General features: G+C 39.4%; 1 protein-coding gene and 1 pseudogene across 3 annotated transcripts in view; one reads left to right on the plus strand and one right to left on the minus strand.

Annotated features, from left to right (window-relative positions):
• The first annotated feature begins 305 nt into the window (after positions 1-305).
• Positions 306-18,244, plus strand: part of CENPF (centromere protein F) — a 74,072-nt gene continuing 56,133 nt past the window's right edge. For 2 of the 3 annotated variants that reach the window (XM_015450025.4, XM_005540834.4), the window contains exons 1-7: positions 306-432; positions 7,362-7,564; positions 8,469-8,665; positions 12,187-12,308; positions 12,740-12,831; positions 14,244-14,535; positions 15,642-15,844. In XM_015450025.4, coding sequence (XP_015305511.3) covers positions 7,403-7,564; positions 8,469-8,665; positions 12,187-12,308; positions 12,740-12,831; positions 14,244-14,535; positions 15,642-15,844 — 1,068 coding nt within the window. In that variant the 5' untranslated portion in view covers positions 306-432; positions 7,362-7,402. Of the gene's footprint in view, positions 433-5,787; positions 5,949-7,361; positions 7,565-8,468; positions 8,666-12,186; positions 12,309-12,739; positions 12,832-14,243; positions 14,536-15,641; positions 15,845-18,244 lie in introns of all 3 variants that reach the window. The other variant, XM_015450019.3, reaches the window with a different exon arrangement.
• Positions 6,215-6,729, minus strand: LOC107129656 (ubiquitin-conjugating enzyme E2 variant 1 pseudogene; annotated as a pseudogene).

The raw sequence follows: 18,244 nt of genomic DNA on the forward strand, positions 1-18,244 counted from the left end.
AGCACAGTTCCCCTGGCTGTAGGCGATAGACCACGCCTTCCTAATCAGCTGGCGCATTCCCTGACTTTTGCGGAAATAGCGGTCCAAAACCGCTTCTAGCATCAGCAAAAAAAGCACGTGGTCTCTCCCTCCCGGCAACAACAAAAGAGAACAGTAACTCGGCGCAGGCACTTCCAGTAGAGGGCTTGTTTTTAAAATCCATCCGAAAGGGCCAATCAGAGGCGGTAGTCTGAGTGCGCAGGCGCCGATTGGTTCACAGCTACTTACAGTGACCAATAGGCTTGGAGGTAAGTTTGGTTGAGACCAGAAGCGGGCGAATCGGGAACCGGTGGCGGCTGCGGGCAGTTTGAATTAGGCTCTGGGCTCCAGCCTGCGGAAGCCGCACCAGGACTGGACTCTCCGAGAGGTTGTTTTCCCTTCCCGGATAGCAAGGTGAGCGTCCTGACTGGGTCCGGATCCTGGTCTGGGCGGCGGGCGGCGGGCGGCGGGCGGCGTGGGGGTGCCGGTGGCTTTTTGCTGGCGGATACTGGGCGGGGAGGCTTCTGGGATCACTTTCCCGGCCCTGTAGGTGCCGGGGACCGCCCCCTCCCACCCGACGGAACTGGAGAATCCGCCCCGGGATGTGGTTCGTAGGGGTGTCGGCGCCCCTCTGCTCGGGTTCAAGCTGGTCTCGGATTAGTGTCCCAGACCCTGCTCGGTCACGAACTCGCACTTTAGGGGATCATTTTCTTCCTCCGTAAAAAAATTGGAGATGACTAGGTATTTCCAAGCTGCCTTCCCAGTCCCGTAACCAACCTTATTGAAATTCGGGCCCCGGTCCTTTGTTTTATTGAGTAGATGATGTAAGCTTGGGTTTTGATCCGGGCGGCGACGTGGGGTGCCTATGGTTAGTTACGGTAGCATTACTCTTTCCCCTCTCGTCCTCCTCCCGTCCACATTTTTTTTTTTTTTTTTTTAAATAGAGGTAGGTCTCCCTGTGTTGCCTAGGCTGGTCTGGAATCCCTGGGCTCAAGGGATCCTCCTGCCTCGGCCTCTCTAAGTTCCAGGATTACAAGCTTGTTAGCCACTACGCCCGGCCTTCCCGTTCACATTTAGTTGGACGCGCCTATGTGCCCGGCTCTGCCGTGTAGTGAGGACCCAGAAATAGAAGGCATGGGTCATGTCCTTGAGGAGCCTGTTCTAGAGGAGAAGGCAGGGTTATCATTCTCAGACCCAGTCTTGGTACACTGCACGCGGCCTCTGGCTTTTTGGAGGAGGTGGGGAATTCTGACGATGGGAAAGCTGTGGTGGAGGTGGGGCAGAAAGAGGTCACACAAGAGCTTCCTTGGGGACTTTAAGGGACTGTGTAGTTCGGGCATGAAGAGTGCCCTCCACGTATTTAAGGTACAAAGATACAGCATTTTCTGGAAAGGACAATAGCCCCGCAAATCATCCATGCAGGAACCTTCAACTAGGGCTTTTCTTCACTCCCCACCTCAATTCCCTGTTCCTCAAAAGTAAACTTGTGAGGTTTATTTTTTTGTTGTTCTTTTGCCCCAGTGGCCCAATACAGGTGGCTGATAGCTGATGCCTTAATGGGCCCAAATCTGCTCTAATAACAGTTAGCTTGGTCTACATCTATATTGCTCTATATCTTAGACTTTGGAATGGAAAAGCATTCAGCTTGCCAATCTTCTTTATGTTTATTCCCCTCACTTTCTAATCATCTTTCTAAATTGCTCCTTTTTATATTCTGTTGGCTATAGAATCTTGATGTAATGACTTCAGTCGCTGGCTGAATTGTTTAGGGCAATTACAGTTGTGTGTCTCTGGGGTGCAGTTCTCTGACTCCTGACAAACTAGATTGGAATGGAGGACGTTGAGACAGGGTCAGTTGTCCTTTGTTGGTTGAGAGGCATGTGACTCCTTTCAGTAGTTTTGGGATAAATGGGAGTGGAGTATAAGATGCTATGTTCCAAGAACTGAGAACTAGGAAAAAAAAAAATTAAACTGGTAGCAAAACGCAGCCTTTCCAAGGCTTTGATATCCAACTTCTATGTTGTCCAAGACCTTTGCTTCTCCTTCTTAATTTTTTTTTTTGATTTTTCTTAGTACTTTCATGAACTGCTTATTGTTTTGATAAAAAGTTTCATTGATAAAATCGATTGAAAAATCAAACCATGAAAATGGCTGTTAACTTTATTTAGTGAAAAAACAAATTCTCAAACTCTTGCCTAAGTAACTGGAAAATGAATGATTTTTCTTTTAGTTATGTTCTGAAGGCTAAAATAAAGGACAGTTGCCATACTTTTCTTCCAGCTGATTTCTATTTTCCCAAGATGTGGCTGAGAAGGAGGTAGGCCACTTCACCCTTTGTACCATAGGCTGAAATATACAAGTGAAAAAGTGTTTTTAAAAAGTATGTAATAGCTAACATATATGGAAAGCTTACCAGGTGATACTGTTTCTAAGGCCTTAGGAAGTCACCATCATTATTATCCTCGTTTTACAAACGAGGGAAACGACATAGAGCAGCTAAATAACTTGCCCAAGGTCATACATCTTGTAAGTGGCTGAGGTAGAATTGAATCCGCTTTGAATCGCTAACGTTGTACTGTATATGTCTTTCCTGGTCAGTGTCTGTCTGTAACATGACTTTACCACCTTTTGGAATGATTCTAGTACAATATGGCATTTGCTCTTCATTCATGTGTGCATTCATTATTAAAAAATGATAACTGCTTGGAAGGAGATGGGCTCCCTGTGCTGTGAGTAACTATGATGGGAAACTATGGCTGGGTCAAGGATCTCAGAAAAGTTTCCCAGAGGAAGAGGGACAAAGTGTGAGTGGTAATTAACAATGTGAAGAGGGAAAGAGGAGCATTTGCAGAATACCTTGTCATGCATTTTCTTTGTTTATAGGACCTATTTCACCTGAAAACCTTATGGCAAAATATTATTTTTTTTCTTAGCTTTTATTTTTGGTTCGGGGGTACCCACGCAGGTTTGTTATATAGGTAGACTCATGTCATGGGGGATTGTTGTACAGATTATTTTGTTGCCCAGGTACTAAGCCTAATACTCAATAGATATTTTTTCTGCTGCTCTTCCTCCTCCAACTCTCCACCCTCAAGGAGGCCTCAGTGTCTGTTGTTCCCTTCTTTGTATTCATTTGGTTTTCTGTTCTTGCATTAGTTTGCTAAGGATAATGGCCTCTAATTCCATCCATGTTCCTGCAAAAAACATGATCTCATTCTTTTTTATGGCTGCATAGTATTCCATGGTATATATGTACCACATTTAGTTTATCCAATCTGTCACTGATGGGCATTTAGGTTGATTCCATGTCTTTGCTATTGTGAACAGTGCTGCAATGAACATTTGTGTGTGCATGTGCCTTTTTTTTTTTAAGTAGATATGGGATTTTGCCATGTTGCCCAGGCTGTTCTCGAACTCCTGAGCTCAAGTTATCCGCCTGCCCAAACTGTTGGGATTACAGGCATGAGACACTGTGTGTCTTTACGGTTGAATGATTTACATTCCTCTGAGTATATACCCAGGAATGAGATCGCTGGGTTGAATGGTAGTTGTTTTTAGCTCTTTGAGGAATTGCCATACTGCTTTCCACAATGGTTGAACTAATTTACACTCCCACCCACAGTGTATAAGTGTTCCCTTCGCAACTTGGCCAGCATCTGTTATTTTTTAACTTTTTAATCATAGCCATTCTGACTGGTGTGAGATGGTATTTCATTGTGGTTTTGATTTGCATTTCTCTAATGATCAGTGATACTGAATTTTTTTTCATTTGCTTGTTAGCCACATGTATTTTCTTTTTTAGAAAAGTGTCTGTTCATGTCCTTTGCCCCCTTTTTAATGGGGTTGTTGTTTTTCTCTTGTAAATTTAAGTTCCTTATAGATTCTGGATATTAGACCTTTATCAGATGCATAGTTTGTAAATATTTTCTCCCATTCTGTAGGTTGTCTGTTCACTCTGTTGAGTTTCTTTTGCTGTGCAGAAGCTCTTCAGTTTAATTAGATCCCATTTGTCAGTTTTTGCATTTGTTGTGATTGCTCTTGGTGTCTTTGTCTTGAAATCTTTGCCCATTCCTGTGTCCAGGATGGTATTGCCTAGGTTGTCTTCTGTGGTTTTTATAGTTTGGAGTTTTGCATTTAAGTCTTTAATGTATCTTGAATTAATTTTTGTATATGGTGTAAGGAAGGGGTCCATTTTCATTCTTCTGCATATGGCTAGCCAGCTATCTCATTTATTGAATAGGGAATCCTTTCCCCATTGTTTGTTTTTGTCAGCTTTGTCAAAGATCAGATGGTTGTAGGTGTGTGGCTTATTTCTGGGCTCTTTATTGTGTTCCATTGTTCTATGTGTCTGTTTTTGTACTAGTACCATGCTGTTTTGGTTACTGTAGCCCTGTAGTATAGTTTGAAGTAGAGTAACATGAAGCTCTCAACTTTGTTCTTTTTGCCTAGACTTGCCTTGGCTATTTGGGCTTGTGTTTGGTTCCATATCAGTTTTAAAATAGTTTTTTCTAGTTCTGTGAACAATGTCTTTGGTAGTTTGATATGAATAGCACTGAATCTGTAAATTGCTTTGGGCAGTATGGCCATTTCAATGATATTGATTCTTCATACTCATGAGCATGGGATGTTTTTCCATTTGTGTCATCTCTGATTTCTTCGAGCAGTGTTTTCTAATTCTTTTCTTTTTGAGATGGAGTTTTGCTCTTTGTTGCCCAGGCTGGAGTGCAGTGGTGCCATCTCAGCTTACTACAACCTCTGCCTCCCAAGTTCAAGCGATCCTCCTGTCTCAGCCTCCCGAGTAGCTGGGTTTACAGGCGCCCGCCACCACACTGGGCTAATTTTTCTATTTTTAGTAGAGATGAGGTTTCACCATGTTGGCCAGGCTGGTCTCTAACTCCTGACCTCAGGTGATCTGCCCACCTTGGCCTCCCAAAGTGCTGGGAGTACAGACGCGAGCCACCGTGTCTAGTCTTCTAATTCTTCTTTTACAGATCTTTCACCTCCCTGGTTAACTGTATTACTAGGTGATTTATTCATATTGTGGCAATTGTGAATGAGATTGCATTTTTGATTTGGATCTTGGCTTGGCTGTTGTTGGTGTATAGGAATGCTCGTGGTTTTTATATATTGATTTTTGTATCCTGAGAGTTGGCTGAAGTTGTTTATCAGCTGAAGGAGCTTTTGGGCCAAGACTATGGGGTTTTCTAGATGTAGGATCACATTGTCTGCAAACAGGGGTAGTTTGACTTCCTGTCTTCCTATTTGGATGCCTTTTATTTCTTCCTCTTGCCTGGTTGCTCTGGCCAGGACTTCCAATATTATATTGAATAGGAGTAGTGGAAGAGGGCATTCTTGCCTTGTGTGCCAGTTTTCAAGGGGAATGCTTTCAGCTTTTGCCCATTCAGTATAATGTTGGCTGTGGGTTTATCATAGATGGCTTCTTATTATTTTGAGGTATGTTCCTTCAATACCTAATTTATTGAGAGTTTTTAATGTGAAGGGGTGTTGAATTTTTAATGAAAGCTTTTCTGCATGAGGTAATCATGTTATTTTTGTCTTTAGCTATGCTTATGTGATGAATCATATTTATTGATTTGCGTATGTTCAACCGACTGTGAATCCTGGCGAAGAAGCCTGCTTGATCATGGTGGATTAACTTTTTGATGTGTTGCCGGACTCGGTTTGCAAGTATATTGTTGAGGAATTTTGCATCGTTGTTGATCAAGGGTATTGGCTTGAAGTTTTCTTTTTTTGTTGTGTCTCTGCCAGGTTTTGGTATCAGGATGATGCTGGCCTCATAGAATGAGTTGGAGAGGAGTCTCTTCTCCTCAATTTTTTGGAAACCAGGGGTGCAGACAAAGCACCCCGTGTACCCAGCAGTAATCCCACAGGAGAAGGCAGAGGCCCCAGGCCATTTAATCAGCAGCAAGGTGATTATGTGATATGTCTTTTCACAGTTGAGTCACGTGGACTCCACCAGTTAGGATGGGAATCAATTTAAATATACTTTCTTGATCCTAGAAATTCAAATATGTGGACAGGATGTTACACATGGCAGGATGATTTGTTATAGCACAACTAACATATTTCAAATGGACAAAAAATTAGTGTAATTGACAGTATTTTAAGATAAATTTCCTTTGAATGGGAGCTTCCTTTCCAGTCCTTTGGGGTCTACAAGACGTATCTAGAAAATTTACTACTGTGGAATATGAAGACTTTAAATTGAATGAGGGATGGGAAGGGGAAGGGCCTATGGTTTTTCTTTTTGATTAACTGCTGTAACCCTGTCCTTCAGGCAGCTGAAGAAGTTTCATATTTTCTTTAGACATCATTAGGCACCAAAGCTCTTGCAGGACAACTTCGATGCTACATGAATTCTGCCATTTTGCTAGCACTGATACAGCTCTTTGGTCCACCACTCCATTAGAACTATTAACCTCATTTATATTAATTTTTGTTACAAATCTTACAAAGGCAGGGTGCTTCTGGCATTTAGGCTACATTCAATTTTAAGGCTGTATGTGTGATTTTCCTAAATCATTCTTGGAGGCCCGGTTATCATCCTTGTCCATCTTGTGCTAGATCTTCGTCATCTTTTAAACCCCAGCTAACTATGCCATCTCCTACTCCTTTCTGGCCTTCTTCGAGTTCTTCTAAAAGTTGGAAACTTTGAGAGACTTTTACTTCTGATACTGTGGTGACTGCCATCTTGCATTGCTGTTGCCCCATGTTTTGTATAATGAAAAAACTGAGCAGTAGAAAGCAGGTAGTGATATAAGAAGTCAACACCGAGAAATAAGAAAATCAGAAAGCAAAAGGAAAACAAGCAGGATACTATGTACTTAAGAATCAGTTACTGGTTGCCACCTTTCAGAGGATGGAGAAGATAGATTTTATACTTTGTTATCTTTTGTTATTTTATTTTATTTTTTTTTTTGAGACAGAGTCTGGCTCTGTCGCCCAGGCTGGAGTGCAGTGGCGCGATCTCGGCCCACTGCAAGCTCCGCCTCCCGGGTTCACGCCATTCTCCTGCCTCAGCCTCCTGAGTAGCTGGGACTACAGGCACCCGCGCCTAATTTTAGCGCGCGGCTAATTTTTTTTTTGTATTTTTAGTAGATACGGGGTTTCACCGTGGTCTCGATCTCCTGACCTTGTGATCCGCCCGCCTCGGCCTCCCAAAGTGCTGGGATTACAGGCGTGAGCCACTGCGCCCACTTTGTTATCTTTTGAAATGTGGTCTTGAAACTTGATTTTTAGGGGTGTTTAGATAGATTAATTAATTTCTGAGTGTTTGTTTCCTTTTACTGTGATTAGACCAACAGTCTGGTTATTCTTTTCAGTTTATTTACGAATGTTGGAGTAATAAAGAAGGGAGAACAAAATGAGCTGGGCTTTGGAAGAATGGAAAGAAGGCCTGCCTACAAGAGCTCTTCAGAAAATTCAAGAGCTTGAAGGACAGCTTGATAAACTGAAGAAGGAAAAGCAGCAAAGGCAGTTTCAGCTTGACAGTCTGGAGGCTGCGCTGCAGAAGCAAAAACAGAAGGTACCCCTGAAGCTCTGGATTTGTAGCTGTTCACTCATTATTATCACAGAAGTGCTGGTATTTAAAACTGTTCACTCATTTTTGGATTAATTATTTCCTCTTCTTTACATTTAGAGAAAAATGATTTTGCTATCTTCAGGTGGTAATTTCATCCCCGCCCTCCCGACCCTGGCCCCAATCCCCTTCTTTTTTTTGAGTGATTTTAATTTTAATTGTTTTTAATTTTCTCTAATTCTGCCCTCATTTCTGCTTACCTGCTAATATTTAGCGCTACTGAATTCCATTTCACCTTCCGTGTGGGACCATGAATTGGGGATTGCTTTTGCACTGCATAGCGACAAGGCAAAAGGTCTCTGCTCCTAATCTGGAGACAGTGTTAGAGCATTTTGCAGTTAAATGGATGTGGCTTTCTTAGACTGGCCTTTTTACCTTGGTGTTCCTCAACCTTTTCAGGTCTAGTAAATGAAAACTAAACAGTACTTTTAAAAAATTACCTCCGTATTAGCCAACTAAATAGTGATACAGTCATTGCTTCTAAAAGGTTTTTGCTTGTGGGAGAATTTTCTGGTTTCTAACAATAATTGGTTTTAGCAGCCAAACTTGAAAATGAATTGTTAAGGGAGATTTATAGGATTTATTTCCTATTTTTTAATTTTTGAAAGGATAGTAAAGCCTCCCTTTCTAGGATGGGTGTGTCTGGCCAAAGAAGATTTAATACATGACTTCATAGAAGTTGCCTATCTATTGGCTTTAAAGTGTGATCGTCTAAAATTTCTGTGTTCATATGGCTTATTGCAGGTGTATCTCAGGATTTTAGTAGTCAATGTTAGACTGAGGTCTACCAATAATACTTGGTAAATTCACAAAATAGGGTAGTTATTGTCTTCTGAACAATTCTTATTAGGTTGAAAATGAAAAAACTGAGGGTACAAACCTGAAAAGGGAGAATCAAAGATTGATGGAAATATGTGAAAGTCTGGAGAAAACTAAGCAGAAGATTTCTCATGAACTTCAAGTCAAGGAGTCACAAGTGAATTTCCAGGAAGGACAACTGAATTCAGGCAAAAAACAAATAGAAAAACTGGAACAGGAACTTAAAAGGTAACATTTTGGGATGGTATTTATAGGGATGATGTTTGTATGTATTAATCAGATGCATTTGTCTTTTCCTTTAACAATATAATTATTATACTTTGCAATTTTTTTTCCCGATGGAAGAAGTAATGATTCGGTCCGTGCCGTAACTTGAATGAGTGGAAGATTAAAAACAACGAACGGTGATTTTGTTTTATCATTGCACAGCTCAGTACGATATAAATCTATCAAATGGTTGCTCCATTACTCATGTATTTATTCAGTATATGTTTATTGAGCTGTCTCATGATTCAGACACTGTTGGTCACTGGGTAATACAATAATAAATAGTACTATCATACTATCATTCTTTGATGGTATGATAATACCAGTTACATTGCATTATTTAATAGTATGATAGTACTTGTTAAAATAAAACTTGACAATTGTTAGTGAAAAGATGAAAATTAGTTGAAGCTTACTGATGGCTCGTGTTTTCTCTAGGTGGAAAAGCTGTTGGAGAGAATGAGAGGGAGAACTAAGGAATTATAAAAGAATGGAATAGCATGGAGGGCCCAGTTGAGATTGGAGACAGAATATAAGCAGGCCCAATCTGCAGGGTTGCGTGATAATTTAAAAAATACTTCCTTTTGGCTGGGCGAGGTGACTCATGCCTGTAATCCCAGCACTTTAGGAGGCCGAGGCAAGTGGATTTCCTGAGGTTGGGAGTTTGAGACCAGCCTGGCCAACATGGTGAAACCTCCTCTCTACTAAAAATACAAAAATTAGCCAATTAGCCAGGTGTAGTGGCAGGCGCCTCTAATCTCAGCTACTCAGGAGGCTGAGGCAGGAGAATCACTTGAACCTGGGAGGCAGAAGTTGCAGTGAGCCGAGTTCGTGCCATATCCTCGTAGCACATTTGGTTTTAAAATATTCTTATTATCTATAGACTACAAACACTCCTGAATATGGTTTTAAAATTTTCACTGCTAACCTTCAAATGCATTGCAGAAACTTATTTTTTCCATCAGTTGCCACTGATTAGGTTTCTGGAAGGTCTCCAAGAAGTGAGGTTGAACCATTTGGAATGTTTGTTAAAACTGTGGTTATTGGCAGTCTCATATAGTTCAACCTAGTAGAAAATGCTTTTAGCTTTGTGCTTTTTTGGTGGTGGTGTTTGTGTTTTTTTTCTTAGGGGGAAGGAGAAAAAAATGGTTTATGAAAATAATGGCAGGTTATACTTTTGTTTAAGTAATAAATAACTTTGTTTAAAATGAAAGGACAGGGAAAAGAGAATCAGATATGAATTTAAAGTGGAAAAGAAGCACTGGTTTTGCAAGGTTCCTCAAAATTCATCTCGAATCAGCAAATTTGTGACACCTTTGCTAATCTGTAGACCTGCAATGTCCGATATGGTAGCCACTGGCTACATGTGGCAATTATGACGTACTTGAAATGTGGCTGGTGCAAATTAAGATGAGCTGTTAAGTATACAATGGATGCCAATTCTGAAAATTTAGTATGAAAAAATGTAAAATATTTTATTAGTAGCTTTCCTATTAATTACAAGTTGAAATGATAGTATCTTGAAAATAGCAAGTTAAATAAAATATTAATTTTACTTATTTCTTGTTGCTTTTTAAATACTAATGGAACATTTCCATTGGGCCTTGCTGTTTCCTACTGTAAGCTCAGTTGTGGTGGTTTGGTTTGCTGAGAAGTCATTTTTAGCTCATACATTGCCTCTTCTCAGATTGAATTTGGAGCTAGATGGAGCTAAGGGCACTCATTCCCTTCCCTTTCTTTTCTTTTCTTTTTTTTTCCTTTTCTTTCTCTCTCCCTCCCTCCCTTCCTTCCTTCCTTCCTTCCTTCCTTCCTTCCTTCCTTCCTTCCTTCCTTCCTTCCTTCCTTCCTTCCTTCTTTCCTTCTTTCTTGCCTGCCTTCCTTCCTTCCCTCCTTCCTTCCCTCCCTCCTTCCTTCCCTCCCTCCCTCCCTCCTTCCTTCCTTCCTTCCTTCCTTCTTTCCTTCCTTCTTTTTCTTTCTTTTCTTTCTTTTTGACAAAGTCTTGCTCTGTTGCTGGAGTGCAGTGCAGTGGCACAATTTCAGCTCACTGCAACCTTTGCCTCCTGGGTTCAAGCGATTCTCCCGCCTCAGCCTCCCAAGTAGCTGGGACTACAGGTGCATGCCACCATGCCTGGCTAATTTTTGTATTTTTAGTAGAGAGGGGTTTTCGCCATGTTGGCCAGGCTGGTCTGAAACTGCTGACCTCAGGTTATCTGCCCGCCTTGGTTTCCCAAAGTGCTGGGATTACAGGCTTGAGCCACTGGGCTTGGCATTACTTTCTTTACTTCCTGTTTTAAGTAATATGCCATGGCAAAGAGACTGCTGCACACCGTTAGCCATTCTAAAAGAGTGTTCATTTTATTTTTTATGTTAAACTAAAGTCAGAGACATTAGAGAGTTGGAAGAATTGAGCCCTATTTTAATGTGGGTTTTTGGTTTTGAAAGGTGTTCAGAGCTTACTTGCATGATAGTTCTGAATACCTTTTTACAGGGTGTACATATATACAATGTGTAACTTATGTTTCCCATTTCTTGTAACTATTTCCAGCCATATCTTTTCTAGATGCATTATATTGATTTAATTTTTATATCTGTGTTTTAAAAATGTCATATAATACATGATCTGTATATCAAGTCTATGTTTTTGAAATGATTGAATATCCTAAGTCATGTCATCTGTTCTCATGATTTGAGCCCATGCTCCAATGACACCACTTTCTTCCCGTGTTTCTGAAGTTCTGGGTTCTTTTATGTCCCTGTCTTTGGCTTAGTGTATGAAATTTGCTTGGAATATATTCCAATCCTTCAACTGTTCTTTGCTGTCTATATTAGTCTCTTCTCACACTGCTATAAAGAACTGCCTGAGCCTGGGTAAATTATAAAGGAAAGAGGTTTAATTGACTCACAGTTCCACAGGGCTTTTCTTTTCCGCTGGGAAACTTACAATCATAGCGGAAGGGGAAACAAACACACCCTTCTTCACATGGTGGCAGGAAGGAGAAGAATGAGAACCAAGCATAGGAGGAAGCCCCTTATAAAACCATCAGATCTTATGAGAACTCACTATTATGAGAATAGCATGGGAAAACTGCCCCCATGATTCAATCACCTCTCACTGGGTGCCCCCAACCACACATACGGATTATGAGAACTACAATTCAAGATGAGATTTGGGTGGGAACACAGCTAAACCATATCACTGTCATAGTGGTTATTATAGATCTTCCTTATAGCCTTTATAACGTTTCACTTACTGGTTTATATTTCTGTTTCTTTTACTAGACTGAGTTCCTTTGAAGACACAGGACTGTGTTTATGTCTGGCACATAAGTTAGACCTTATTAAATGCCTGAAATGAAATGGTTAAGAATTCTTAGTGGATGGGTTTCTTTGTAAGTTTATTACTCTCTGGGAATGTAAGGCATTGGTATTCTGTAGCCTTTGCTCTAACAGATTTGTCTGCCTCTTGGGTCCTTTTCTAACAGGTGTAAATCTGAGCTTGAAAGAAGCCAACAAGCTGCACAGTCTGCAGATGTCTCTCTGAATCCATGCAATACACCACAAAAAATTTTTACAACTCCACTGACACCAAGTCAATATTATAGTGGTAATGCATTTTTTTCTTTAGTATAGACAGCTTTTTGTTTAGCTGGAGATTTTAATTCTGCCAAATAAATGAATTAATTCAACTTTGAATTAAACTTTTAATTTATATGTTTAAAAACTGCAGCCGCTTGTTACATACCCATTTGCATATCTGTTGAATTATGTTGAGCTACTGGATTGAGATTTTAAGCTTTGTACTTTATCCTTCTGTGGTATATTTCAATTTCAGAATATTTAAAACACTTATGTTTTTATGTATTTTGATATTTGGTAATTTGATCAATAGTTTCATCTATTTCCCTAACTAAAATGTTGTTTCTCCTTGGTATACTAAGATACTCATTTCTAGACTATCAAAATCATTGTTGATCTGTGAATTCCTTCGTGGAATCAATGATTGAAAGAAAATTGTATTTGATTGTCTGGTTTTAGGTTCCAAGTATGAAGATCTAAAAGAAAAATATAATAAAGAGGTTGAAGAACGAAAAAGATTAGAGGCAGAGGTTAAAGCCTTGCAGGCTAAAGTAAGTTAACTATGGGCCCTATAATAGAGTATGCAGTTTTTGATATAGAATAGAACAAGGTTAGAGAAAAATCTGTTTTACATAGAGCTGGTGTTTTTTCGTACTGAGAAAAGGTTTTGGGCTTAGTGGAGGTGATTATTTTTTAGTTTTAAAAATAGGGTGGAGTGAGTGAAATAGAGTGGGGAGGTTAGGTTATCCCTAAATATTAAATGTTCATGTAATGTCCACTAAATTATTTCCCTATTAAGACCTAGTGATCAGGGCTATTCTTGGAGACAGTGGGGCCAGAGAATTAGTCATGATGCTCCCTGCCTGGCTTTGTCACCTGGAGGCAATTGCTTCCTATACAGTCCTTTTGATCTATTGAATTTTACCTCTACCATTTTTGTTCACATGTTATTTGCTGGAAAAAATTTCCAGTTTGGCTCTTACGGGTGGCTTTCCACTAAACATAAGGACTTGATGAGATGGCACAATTCAGCAAGCCGTTTAAGGCTGACTTTATAAGTAGGTACCGTAAATACTGAGAATGCAGAAGTACCTCTGGCTTAGAGCTTTAATGATTTTTATTCTTTTCATGACTTTAATGCTCATTTTGATGTCATTAGGATTCTGATATGTAGCAAAGGCATTGCTTATCAGGCGAATAAAAATTAAGTACTCACTCTCTAGTTTGTCCTAGAAACATCATGTGCTTTGTCATCCAGTTCAGTCATTCGTAGCAATTCTTCCCTTGACATTGATTCCTAGAGATATTTTACGGAAAATTTGAGTATCTAGTAAACATTAACCCTCTTCCTATGGCAAAAAAAGTGCTTACTATAAAAATCTAATGCTGCATTTACCTCCATGTCTTGATATTTGTCAGAATGGAGGCAGAGAGAAGCATAGAAAGAACAATGCAAAGCAGTAGATCATCCACAAATGTATATTACATAATATTAAACACTCGTGATTTTTTTTGGGATAGTGATATGGTGGAATATGAGAGTTTTGAAAGAGTTTTTTAGTCTGTTGTTTAACTTTGATTCTTTTGGGCAAAGCTATAAGGGGAGGTAACCAAGGACAGGCAAAGAAAAGCCAGTTTTGGAATTCAGAATGAAAGTGAATACTCACATATGTTTAATGGATTCTAAGAAGGATGCAGAATAAATACCAAGACTTAGCCTGTTTTAAATAGGTTGGGCATGAGATGGTAGTAGCTTATTCCTTCAATGCTAAGAAGTCGAGCATTAGAACATTCCATCACTGGGTATTAGACTTATGGTTTACTTGACTTGATGAATGTTCTTTCTTGGTGTGCAGTGCAACTGTTAACTTCTTGGGATTATGGCTTTATATCCTATCTGAAAATAAATAGCCTTGAGTATATAAGATCTTTAAAGGGCTCTAAAGAGATTCTATTTCTACAGAAAGCAAGCCAGACTCTTCCACAAACCACCATGAATCACCGCGACATTGCCCGGCATCAGGCTTCATCATCTGTGTTCTCATGGCAGCAAGAGAAGACGCCAAGTCATCTTTCATCTAATTCTCAAAAAACTCCAATTAGGAGAGATTTCTGTGCATCTTACTTTTCTGGGGAACAAGAGGTGACTCCAAGTCGATCAACTTTGCAAATAGGGAAAAGAGATGCTAATAGCAGTTTCTTTGACAATTCTAGCAGTCCTCATCTTTTGGAGCAATTAAAAGTGCAGAATCAAGGTAACATTGAGCTAAGTTAAGTTTAAATTAACTTTGCTTGAGGCAGTTTCACAGGTGATTCCAGATATTTTTAATCCTGTAAAGTGCTTAGGTGTTTTGTTAGGCACGTCGGTGTTCAACATACTGTCTTTTCAATAATGATAAAAGGCATCATAGTGTTGGAATGTACTTTTATTTGTATCGAAAAGCTGGTGCCTGGAAGCCTCTAAAGTAGGTTGAGAGGCTTTGACTTTCCTTTCCAGAAGCAGGGCCAGTGGGTTGGTTACAGTTTACACTCCCCATGCTTCTCATCTGGCTCCTTTTGTGACCCACAGAACCAGCCTGTGATCTGACCAGCTTTGGCCAGAGGTTGTGTGTGTGTCTGCAGAACAGCGTTGCCGTGCTCTGCCAGGTTGTCCATATGGGAGCAAACCTGTAACCTTGGCTGCTGTGCCACGCTGCAGCTGACAGCCAAGGGTACCAGGTGGTGTTTTGGAATCTACTCTGTAGAAGATGATAATTTCCAGTGCTGTGATATATTGAAAATCACTGTCAGTGTTCACTGGTGAGAGCTGTCACATAGCCAATGCCTTTGGAACCAATGTTGTGTGTATGTGGGAAAAAAGTGGAAAAAAAATCATTGTTAATTTTGGCAGTATGGGAGGTTCACACTCTTGATGTTTAGTGGAGGTAAAACTACCAGAGAATATAGGAGGGTGAACTTTTCACTGCCTAGCACTGATTTGCATTGATATGGGCACCAGACAAATATAGTTTGCTGTTGTGTGGTAAAACCAAATGGTAATTTTAACAAAGGGTGTCATATGTGATGTACTTTTCACAGTCTCAATAACGAGATAGCATTCATGATTTTAGAAAAACATTTCCCCCACCAAGTTTCTTTGTTAAAATGTAAGAAAATGTGTTTCTCCTGCTTTCTATACAGTATTTGAATGCAAATGACAGTAGAAACTATTGAAATTAAATCCAATTAAAGTAGCTTCTATGTTTAGTGTAAATATTTGTTTCATCAAAGATTTCAGAGAAGAATAAAACAAATGATAAACTATGAACATTTTGGGCAAGATATATATAAATCAGAGTGTGATTTTTGTTTGTGGTTTAAGAGCTAAGAAGCAAGATTAATGAGTTGGAACTACGTCTGCAAGGACAAGAAAAAGAAATGAAAGGCCAAGTGAATAAGTTTCAAGAACTCCAACTCCAACTGGAGAAAGCGAAAGTGGAATTAATTGAAAAAGAGAAAGTTTTGAACAAATGTAGGGATGAACTAGTGAGAACAACAGCACAATACGACCAGGCGTCAACCAAGGTACTTGACTTTTCGTGAATTACTGGAGAAATCTACATCTTTTCATACAATTGTTTGGAAAGAGTATTTTATACATAAGTTTGTGAAATAAATGTCAGTAGTGTTCTTTGTTAATATGTACTAGGCACTCTTGATGCAGTTGAACTAGAAAGCTGTTTTAGCGTTGGGTGGATCTGGGATCAAGCCTGGTGCCGCACTTTCCCAGCTGAGTGATGTTGGGCAAGTCACTGATCTCTTTTTATGTTGCAGGGAGTAATAGAGAATAAAGAAAATGTATATACAGCATCTTGTATGATGCGTGCCACATAGAATAAGCACTTAAATTAATGGCACTTTAAAGGAGTTTTAGGACATTTGATAGGATTTAATCTGCTCTTGGGATCTTACATGTATATATAGTTGGTCTGTTGTATCCATGAGTTGTGCATTCATGGATTCAACCAACTTGGATCGTAAGTCTTTAGGGGAAAAAAAAAAAGGCCAGGCACCGTGGTTCACACCCGAATCCCCACACTTTGGGAGGTTGAGGCATGCAGATCACTTGAGGCTAGGAATTCAAGACCAGCCTAGCCCACATGACAAAACCTTGTCTCTACTACAAATACAAACATTAGCCAGATGTGGTGGTGCACACCTGTAATCCCAGCTACTCGGGAGGCTTAGGCATAAGAACCGTGTTAATCTGGGAGGCAAAGGTTGCAGTGAGCAGAGATTGTGCCACTGCACTCCAGCCTGGGTGACAGGGTGAGATTCTTTCTCAAAGAATGGCTTTGTCCATACTGATCATGTACAGACTTTTTTTTTCTTGTCATTATTTCCTAAGCAAATACATTATCACAAATATTTACATAGCATTTACATAGTATTAGGTATTATAAGTAATTTAGAGATGATTTAAAGTATATGGGAAGATGTGCATAGGTTATATGCAAACACTATACCATTTTATATCAGGGACTTGAGCATCCTCAGATTTTGGTATCTGCAGGGAGTCCTAGAACGAGTCCTTCTTGGATACTGAGGGATGACTGTACACCCACCATTGAATCTTCTTAAGACTCCAATGGAGGCCAAGCTTCTTAGCCCGTTATTTTGCCCATTGTTTTGTTGTTGTTCTTGTTGTTGCGTTGGTCCCAGCCTACCTCTTTAGCCAGTCTTTTCTTCTCTTTTTTTCTATTACTCATTCATTTCCTGACTCATTTCACAAACATGTATTGATATTGATGCCTGCTATATGTTAGGCACTGTTCCAGACCTGGGACTGGAACAGTGATAAATAGACAAAAATCTCCAGACCTGGGGCTGGAACAGTGATAAATAGACAAAAATCATTGCCTTGTGAAGCTTCATCTTCATAGAGGGAGGCAGAAAATAACAAAAATAAAATAACATAGAGAGTATGGTATGTGGTATTATAAGTATTGTAGAGAAAAATGAATTGTCTTCTAAGACCAACCATGAGGATTTGGTGTTTGCTGAACCTACCCTTTCTCTGGGCCCAATGTTTTCCTTTTATTTGCCTTTCTGCTTGAAATGTCCTTCTTTCCAGGTCTGGTTCTTTATAGCTTTCTCACTCTTGTGAGCTCCTTCCCTTGTCTCTTAATGCAGTAAGATATTTTCTCCTGGCATCCCTCTTATGACTCTTTTATTACTATTATCTGTGTTCTAGCCCTGTGGTTCCCACACTTGGCTAATTGCCAGAATCACAGAGAACCTTGAAAATTTAATTCTGTTAGATTAGATCTATGTTTGGGTGGGGCTAAGGAATTGACTTTTAATAAACTCTTTAGATATTTCTGAGGCTTTAGGTAAAAACCATTGTAGTAGACATATTTCTATTATTTGCTTTCTTGGGGCAGGTTCTTTCATATGTTTACTTAAAATTTTTATTTTAAGATAATTGTAGATTCATATGCAGTTATACAAAATAATAACTTGTTAATGTGGTGGGTTACACTGATTGATTTTCACACATTTGAATGAGCCTTGCATCTTTGGAATAAACCCTAATTTGTTATGGTATATAATTTTAAAAATATATTTCTGAATTTTTTTTGCTAATAACTTATTAAGGATTTTTTGTGTCTATATTCATAAAGATATTGGTTGGCTTTCTTTTTTTTGCCTGCCATCTTTCTTTGATATTTGTATCAGGGTATCCTAGTTTTACAAATTAGAAAATGTTCCTTCCTGTTCAGTTGTCTGAAAGAGATTGTGTAGAAAGTTTTTTTCTTTCTTTCTTTATATATTCAGTAGAATTCTCTAATGAAATTATTTGAATCTGGAGATTTCTTTTTTGGGAGTTTTAAAATTACAAATTCAAGTTTTAAAATAGTTATAGAACTATTAAAATTATCCATTTCATATTGGGAGAATTAGAGTAGTTTGTATTTTCATCTA

This window comes from Macaca fascicularis, chromosome 1 (genome assembly GCF_037993035.2).
Source record: "Macaca fascicularis isolate 582-1 chromosome 1, T2T-MFA8v1.1".
NCBI classification, from domain to species: domain Eukaryota; kingdom Metazoa; phylum Chordata; class Mammalia; order Primates; family Cercopithecidae; genus Macaca; species Macaca fascicularis.